Here is a 9,416-nt window from a genome sequence, read left to right as displayed (position 1 = left end):
TGTCTCATTTCTGCTGCTTTATCCAAGGTCCAAATGATTAAAGACCACATTTTTAATTGAAAATAATGTCCTAATGTCATCATTTGAGGTTTGCTTATGAGTAAACACACATAGGACCTTGTTGTTCAAGTTGCACCATCAATCATGTGGTGGGATTTTATCTAATCTGTTTCTCCTTTGACTTCACATGTTCCTTCTTCAAATAAAGTGTTAATGGGTACTGTTACCTGGAAAAGGAAGATTCAGGTGGATAGCTATGTCGATCTGAAGATGCTACTGGACTCAAACTTTGTTCTGGAAAAGGAAATGGGTGTCTGGCTCCAATCTGTGTTCTGGTCCATCCTAGGTTCAGTCTCTGCAACTGTTAGGTTTTCTCTGTTTGAGACACAGTATTGCCATCAATCAAACCTCTGCATTCCAGTTATGTTGTATTATACAGAATTAGATTAATCAATGGGCTAATATGGCATATGAGAACTTAATTTGAAATTATTATGAGAAATTAACAGGGTTCAATAGTTCCTGGGAATTACATAAAGCTGCCTGTAAGTACATACTCAGCACATTTCTGGATGTATATCCGAAGTGTTTTACACATACCTATAACTGCAAAACCTTGTGCTTGTAGACATGGATCTCATACAGGCATTTGGGATCAGTGATTGGCTGCAGCCCCTTGTTAAATGTGCATCACCATCTGTAAAGTAAGGTGGATAAGGTATGAAATCCTACACAAGATTGCATTATACAGACGTACCCGCTTTCACAGGCCATCAAAATCTCACACAGCATATGGTACATTCCTCGTTTTCATTTATTCATCTTCACAAAGCACGCAAGCACATTCGTCCCTGTCGGAGTGAATCCAAACAGATTTGAGTATTTCTTATTTCATAGCCCACCTTTTCCAAAGCTAAAAGTGCAGTTTGGCGCTTGGATTTACAACTCCTTGGGGAGGTCTTGCGTCACTGGTCTTTAGTTTTCGCCCGCCTTACCTGCTGGCCCCTCGGACGACGTTTGGTGGCGGCACCATGAGGGCGCCCGCCTCCTAGTTCCAGCCTCGGCAATGGCAAACGCTCCCCTATTATTCCTCTGCCCCCTTCTCCATGGCGACCCTGGGCTTCCTTCGGCTTCCCTTGTCAATCTGCCTACGGGCCTGTGTCTGCCTTCCTCAACTCGCAGGTTTCAGAAAGGTGGAAATCGGGAGACTATGGCGGGCGCGGGAGGAAAGACTTCCTCCCACACCTAGGAGGAGACGCGCGGGCTGGGACGTTCTTCTGGCACCGACGCCGGAGGGAGGGGGCAGGAAGGCGGGAGAGCTAGTGGGACAGACTGAGGTGGGTGGAGGGGGCGGGTGTTATACGTTGCCTTCGGCAAAAGCCGAGTAGTTGCAAATTTTCCTCAGCCAGGAGCATCCCAGCCTTTCCAGGCAGGCAGCAACACCGGGCAGAGAAAAAACCCGAGACGTTCCTGCCTATCACAAGCCTTCCCTGCGCTGCCGTGGCCGCCTCCCCTGCCGGGCGCTTGCCTCTCCTCAGCCCCCCACTCCCTTCCCCAGCTCCCAGTGCAACAGGGCGAACAGTGGCAGCCCAAAGGCATCTATTCAGAGGCGGACCCCGAGCTAGCACCGACCTCCTCCCTTTCTCAGCGGCACAGGCCCTGGGTGAGTACTGGGGTAGTGGCAGAATCCGGGATCCTTCCCACCTTGCCGGGTGCAGTCACAGAAGCACGAGGTTGCAGGGCAGTCCTAGAAGGGCATAACTAGTTTGCAGTGCTGGCATTCCTGCTCGGGGAGGGATTGTAGGATACAGTGCAGTGCTCCTCGTCTCAATTTCGATTTGCTACTAATCAATAATCATCACCGCCGGCAGACTGTGTGATCTTGCAAAGTTTGCATCTTCTGCACTTGTAGCCTTTTGTGAAAAGGAGGAATTGCAATCGAGTGTTGCTGTCAAGGAAAGGAATTTCAGCATCCATAATCCTGCTCACCGCTCCCCCTCCTTTTCATTCTTCTTCAGGTTGGAAAGAGTCATGACAGCTGAAAAGACTATACCTATAATTAATGGCAAACCAGAGGATGCTCTGGATCCTGAAGCCTCAAGTACCAATTTGGTCCACAGTAATGACAAAAAGGTGCATGAAAGGGGCCACTGGAATAATAAGGTTGAATTTGTACTTTCTGTGGCTGGAGAAATTATTGGGTTGGGAAATGTGTGGCGGTTCCCATATCTCTGCTACAAGAATGGAGGAGGTAAGATGGCATCTTTTATAGATACATACTTTGATATGCCAGATAAATTGCAAAGATTCATGTGGTGATTTGTTTGATATCAGAATAACTGTTTTGTTGAGAGGCTTTTGGACTGAAATACCCGTGGCCAGGGGTCGTTTTGCAGAAAAATAGGTGGTGGAGCTCATCCAGGGATTGTTATGCAGCTGCAATACTATTAAATGGATAAGGAGGTGGAACTCTCAGAAGGAGGAGTGGAACTCTTAAAAAGGTTCAGCAGCTGCGCTCCTGTGAGCTCCCACTGAATCTGAGGCCTGCCTGTGGCTATGATCACTCAATCTGTGGCACATTAATTCAGAATAGGTTAGATAATATCATCTTCAAAAACACATTGACTTAACTGGTTGTAGATTGCACCAAGTATTGATTCATGTAATCATTCCAAATGTATTTTCTGCTTTTGATAATTAAGTGAGATTGGTTCTGTGTCTTAGGAATGAAGTTTCTGCTTCTGAAGTTTGTTGTTGGTGAATATTGTAGATTTTATATAAATTCCAGATGAGTAACTATTTAGACTAATATAATTATTATGGGCAGAAGTTTTTGAAAGTAAGGACGTACTTCATCAGATACATAAAACAGGCAGTGAAAGAAAATGTGAAAGTGTTTATATACATCTAAGCACTTTTACTGAGAATGTCAGCATCTGATGAAGTATGGTCTTGACTATGCTAAGAGTCTTGTCACAACAAATTTGTTATACATTTTTCTTTAAAGTTTCATGGAAGACTTTATTTGCAGCTTTGGCTGTTTTTTCACTGCATTCATATAAGTATCTGCAATATTTCCTCTGGTTATGACACAGATGTGTGAAATGTTCACTTCTTGAACTCACATCTAAATTAGTTATTTTATATTTATGGACCAGGTAGGCTTTGGAATGTTATAACCAGCAATTTTTAAGGACTTTTAAAATAAATTATGCATTCAATGTAGACAGCCATGATAGCTGCAGATTTAACCACTGGCCACAGTTCAACATGCAAGTACTGGTTTCAGTGGATTTAATTAAACAGTCCAGTTTGGGATTGTCACTCTTATGCTAACTGAAAGGAAACCTCTGTATACAAAATTCTTGGAACACTTCATCAGTTGGATGATGCTATCTTGCTTCTCTTATTATTGATAGAAGTAAACAAGTAAAAAACAGTAAGCTACTTCAGGCATTCTCAAATATGTGATAAGACCTGTAGGATTTCCATGTTTGTCTTGGAAAACCAAATCCCCATACCATAGCAAAAACTGCTTTGAAACTCTGTTCTGTTTTTGTAACGTTTTGCAGTATTGGGTGGTAGAAAAGACTGCTTCTGAGAAACGTAGGGCAAAGTCTCTGGAGCATATGGCACTAGTTGTATGATTCTTTAGATTTGGGCCAGAATGCTGTGCTTCATGGGTCACTCTATAGACTAGAGGTAGCCAAACATGCTTAATGTAAGAGCCACATAGAATAAATGTCAGATATTTGAGAGCCACAAGACATGAATATCAGATGCTTGAGAGAAGGAAGGAAAGAAGGAAAGTAAATAGATGGGGGGAGGTAGAAAGAAAACAATTTTAAATGCATTCTCCAAGCAACTGGCTGGCTTGGCATGGAGAAGTAATTTAAAGACACAAACGCCTTCTCCAAGCCAGCTGATGGGGCAGAGGGGCTTCAAGAGCTGCACAATATTTGTGAAAGAGCCACATGTGGCTCCCAAGCTGCAGATTGGCCACTCCTGCTATAGACACAGTGAAGGTAACTCTTATATTCTTAGGAAGTGAATGAAATGAGAAAGGAGGAAGACAGAGCTGGTTGTTGAAAGCAAAACTGGGGGCATATTGTTGCAAATTCAAATGGCACATAATATTTCGCTACCTAAAGCAATGTAACTTTAAAACACACAAAATAATGTAATTTAAATATTCTGGGGTGTTATTTATAGCTGGTTAGCATAGGGGATGAGGTGTTATTGTGCTTTACAAAGTAAGCAATTTTGAGCCACAAGGAAAATACGAGTTTAAGTATTTTAATAAATGTGAAGTTTAATAGAATAAATATGCCCTGCATTGTAAAGCCATAGTGAAAAAATGACAAGCTTCAGAAATTTGTGTATGTACTTGCAGTACTGTTCATTTTCAATTTGTAATCCCATACTGGCAAGTGAAGACCTTTGAATATAGTAAAACTTATCTGTGAATAAATATTTTGCAGTATCAATCTTCAAAATGAAATTATCATTGGGCTAGCCGTACAAGCTCATAATAGCTTCATATTTGTGTTTCTTGTAAAGCAGCTCTATGCCAACCCTCACCAGATACAAGTACTGTGACTTCTGGGGTTTGGCCTAAGGCATTTGCAAAATGTATACTCAACCCAGACTTGTAAAAATCTAAAGTTTCAAATACTCCTCAGATGGATTAGAGTTGTAGCATGAGGACAATGATGTGTTAGCATGTATATAAAGAAACTCATAAAGAGCTATTCTTCACTTTGGTTTCTCTGCCAAGAGTGTTGGGCCAAAATAATCTTTCTTGTCTCTGTGTTAACAAACACCAAAATGGATCTGGTCTATTTGGTGTGCTAGATTTCTAAGAAGCACAGTGTGTAGGTTTGTTTGCTTTTCCTTACTGCCTTCTGTTGCTCCACAGTGGCAAGAAAGCAAGATGAAAAGAACTCCTCTCCTTTACAGCAATGCTAGTCCTACTATTCATGTTGTTTTTATTATGGGAAAGTATAGAAATGGGGATATATTATCTGAATGGTAGGTGACCAGCCAGTTCCCATCTACTCACTGGAAGGTTGTCAGGACAAAGAATAAATAAGGAATAAATAAGGAATAACATGATAAACACACGGGAACGCTGTTATTTATTTGGCTATGTACCCTTTTCAGTGATTAGTGCAGTATGTTCCATTTAATTCCAAATTTCATTTCAGCAATCTTAATTTCATTGAAGAAGTATTAGACTAATGGTCATTTGGCATTTTATAAGTATGCACTTAATTAAGGGAAACCCCCCTCTAGTATCTCCTACCATTCCACTTCCTCTGGATGTATGGGACATCCAGAGGAAGAGCCTTTCCACAGGAAGGTTTCATACACAGCTGAGTGAAATGGTAGAATACAACCCTCCATGTCTTCATCAATATCTATATTTTTGTTGCTTCCTTTATTTTGTCTTATAAAGAAGTCTTGTCATTTTTTATTTATTTTTATAATATTAATATACTATAATATAATACTACATAAATGAGTCATCCATTCTCTTACCAATCATCTCCAGTTGTAAAATTTTGTGTTCACTAAAAAAGTGAACATTTACTAATACAATCATATTTATGGCATGCAGTACCCAGTAAAGACAATCTTATTGCAGGATTATTTAGAGAAACAATATTTATCTTCAGATTTAAATAATGGTACACTTTGTTCTGCAGCATATTGTACAAACAGAACAGAGTGTAAATGAATATTTAATTGATAGATCTAAAGTGGCCCCACTTCAGCATTTAATTGGTTAGTAACCATAGCAAAAAATTAGGTTTAAAATGGTCGTGGTTATGTAATTCTCCAGACCTATTAATGTGTTAGAATTTATATTCCCTGAGTAGTATTTTATTCTGCAAGTAGAACACTGATTGTTAGCAGAATTTACTTGGAAGCTGATGAACATATACTAAACATGCTGCTAAAAACATTGTCCATGTGGCAACAGATTCCTGCCCGGGTTTTAATTTTTAGAAGCACTTAGCAAACATAGCATGGGTGCTATACTATAAGTCTTCATGGTTCTATTTCACATATGTCGTAGAGTGTGGAGGCTTGCAGCTTGATGGCTGAATTTCAATATAATACATTTTGTGTGGGCCAGGCAGACATCAGTTACCACAGGGAGTTAATATTTTGGTACCCCCATATGTGGCCACCTCCATCCATAAGTTAATATCATAACCAAATTTTGAGTTTAAAGTTGAAAGATAATTTTATAAAAATGCCAGTTTTTCACATGGGAAATGTTTGTTATTTCTTAAAACAAAGGGCTTTTTTTTGTAGAAAAAGCCCAGCAGGAACTTATATACATATCAGGCCACACACACTGATGCCAAGCCAGCTGGAACTGTGTTCCTGCTAAAAAAAAAGTCCTGCTTAAACATGTGCTGTATTATTGTAGTATGAACAACAGTAACTAGTTTTGTTATATTCTGTGATTACCTTTGCTCTGGATTCTGAGCTGTTCGGTTGCTGTCAAGTGACTTACTGTTAGTCGGTCATAGTTTATAGTGTGTAGCCATCGCGCTCTACAGTATTAGATAGATAGAGAGACAGAGAGAGAGCTCTTATACATTTCAGCAATCTTAATTTCATTGAAGAAGTATTAGACTAATGGTCATTTGGCATTTTATAAGTATGCACTTAATTAAGGGAAACCCCTTAATTAAACTTAAACTTAGTCAGTATCTAAAATTCTAAAATTATAAGCAAATTATTGTATATTTCTGAAATTGCCCATGTGTATTCTCTACATGTAACCTTAGCCTATTTTGTTTTCTAAAAATGGTTCTTCAGTTACATGCATGTGCATGCTACCTGATTTTTTTTAAATTGAGGAACATATTCTCTCATAAGATCATGACATAAGAGAAACCCTTTAACCAGCAGAACATAAAGATAACATTAGAAATACTTGTGTATCATTTTACAGTAAATGGGGGGGAATCTTAAACTTATCAACATGTAAAGGAAAGTTTTTGAATAAAAAGCTCTTTGAAAACTACATATTTGCAGTTTACAGTGTAATCTAGAAAAGTGTTGTATCTTCTAAACATTAATTCCAGTGAATTTGGGAGGTTAGGACTAAACTGTTAAAGTACATCAGTGATACCAGATATTATCTGTATATCTCATTCCCAATTTGTCCCCTATATGTGGATACTTATTTCCTCAGATATGGAGCGCATGGAGGGTAAAGAGATTTTTTTTTTTGGTACACTTGGGGCTCTCCCCTGTTGTACAGAAAACTTTTACATCTTTTTTAAAAACTATGTGGGGGATACAGTGGGGGTCTTACTGAGGCTGTCTAACTGTGGACTTCTGCAAGCCAGCAGGGCCAAGCACAAGAAGGCTATGCCTCCCCAAGCAGGGCTGTGGAAAAAGCTGCTAGAGCTTTCCTTTCCAAAGCTACAAGACATTACACAACGTTTTGTTGTGGGGCCCCTCTTGTGAAATTTGAAAACAGAAACAAAAATAAAATAAGATGAAAATATGCACCTTAAGGGAATGTCTGTGTCAGCAACAATGAATTTCTAACACAGATAATCTGAGGAGAAGCCTTACCACTTGCTGAAGACATAACTTTTACCATACATAAGAATACCTGACTGACACAAAAAGGTACACCCCATATATAGTAGTTCCTCTTAAGAAATAATAAAAAGTTAATCCCCTGTGCAATCACCAGTTGTTTCCGACTCTGGGGTTACATTGCTTTCACAATGTTTTCATGGCAGATTTTTTACAGTGTGGTTTGCCATTACCTTCCCCAGTTATTTACACTTTACCCCCAGCAAGCTGGGTACTCCTTTTACCGACCTCAGAAGGATGGAAGACTGAGTCAACCATGAGTTGGCTGTCCAAACCCAGCTTCCACCAGGATTGAACTCAGGTTGTGAGCAGAGCTTGGACTGCAGTACTGCAGTTTACCACTCTGTGCCCCGGTGCTTCTTAAAAAATAATATGGATGACTAAATCTTGTAGAAAATGCTACATGAAAAGTTAGCTGTCTGTATTTCCCCAAGTGGAATCTTATTTATGATCTAAATGTTACATTTCAATATCAATAAAATACAGTGACTTCTCCATTTTGATGAATCTGTGCCTCACTAAAGCCTACAAACTAAGGCCTGCAACAAAATGTGGTGCTAATGAGTGTAGAATAGATTGAACCACTTCAAACTGAATGAAAGGGTTTTCAAAACTCCCCATAATTAGTAATTCCGCAGTAATTAGTAATTCCTTGTAAATGAAAGGATAACACAGCATTCATGGGGTTAAGCTAGAATCTTGCTCTCTGAAATCCTAATTTTTTTGTTTGCAGGGAGTTTTTACATGGGAGACATTAAAAATCTGAGTTTACCACCTGTAGACTAAAATGGTCATTAGACCTCCTCATTCTGCTGCAGATATAGACCAGGCTTGCAATGTGTTATAACATTATTTCTGTAGATATTCCTTTGCCATCAGTGATGCTCCTCATAAGTAACTGTGCTGTCTTTGTAAGGAAATTGATGTTGCATGCTGTAATACTATATATTGGATCCATAAATGCTTTCATTTATCTTTAATGAACCTGTTGTGGCTAATCTGTTGGCAATGTTTGCTTTTAGGTGCTTTTCTTATACCTTATGTGGTTTTCTTTATTTGTTGTGGAATACCGGTCTTTTTCCTGGAGACTGCCTTGGGACAGTTTACGAGTGAAGGTGGAATTACTTGCTGGAGAAAAGTTTGTCCATTGTTTGAAGGTATATGTTAATTTTCTTGTCCAGCTTTTTTTTAACGTGCTTTTTAAAAATGTTGAAAATGGCACATTTATAACAATTTTGTGAAAAGGTTAACATTTTATTGTCTCATAACAACTAGCTCTGTCTTGTCAAATCCTGGAAGCTAAACAAGGTTGATCTTGGTCAGTGTTTGGATGGGAAACCCCCAAGGAAGTTCAGGAGCACAATGCAGAGGCAAGCAATGGCAAACACCTCTGAACATCTCTTCCCTTGAAAACCCCACCAGGGTTGCCATAAATCAGCTGTGACTTGATGGCAAAAAACAAAATCAACAAAACCCAGCAACTATTATTTGTTACTTTCTTTCTACCCTGCATTTCTCCCCAAAGCAGGGTACATAATTTTCCTTTCCTTCATTTTTTCATCACAATATCCCTGCAAGGTATATTACACTCAGCGTGTATGAATGGGTCCAGGCCACACAACAAGCTTCCATGGAAGAGCAAGGATTTGAACCTGGATCTCCCAGACCTTCGTTCAGGACTCTAATTTCCACATTGCATTAGACATCACATTTTATGAAATGCCCATGCGGAGGCACACCTTTCTTGTTTTTTTAGTTATACCATTACACCATTAGTGTAGGGA

At 39.4% G+C, this 9,416-nt stretch overlaps 1 protein-coding gene across 1 annotated transcript in view; it reads left to right on the top strand.

The window, feature by feature from the left end:
- The first annotated feature begins 1,409 nt into the window (after positions 1-1,409).
- Positions 1,410-9,416, top strand: part of SLC6A11 (solute carrier family 6 member 11) — a 188,346-nt gene continuing 180,339 nt past the window's right edge. The window contains exons 1-3 of the mRNA XM_060239877.1: positions 1,410-1,663; positions 2,019-2,251; positions 8,655-8,789. Of these exons, the coding sequence (XP_060095860.1) occupies positions 2,032-2,251; positions 8,655-8,789 (355 nt within the window). The 5' untranslated portion in view covers positions 1,410-1,663; positions 2,019-2,031. The remainder of the gene's footprint in view (positions 1,664-2,018; positions 2,252-8,654; positions 8,790-9,416) is intronic.

This window comes from Heteronotia binoei, chromosome 5 (genome assembly GCF_032191835.1).
Source record: "Heteronotia binoei isolate CCM8104 ecotype False Entrance Well chromosome 5, APGP_CSIRO_Hbin_v1, whole genome shotgun sequence".
Taxonomy (NCBI): Eukaryota; Metazoa; Chordata; class Lepidosauria; order Squamata; family Gekkonidae; genus Heteronotia; species Heteronotia binoei.
Note: the sequence above shows the minus strand (reverse complement) of the source record. Positions and strands in the feature narration are given on the sequence as shown.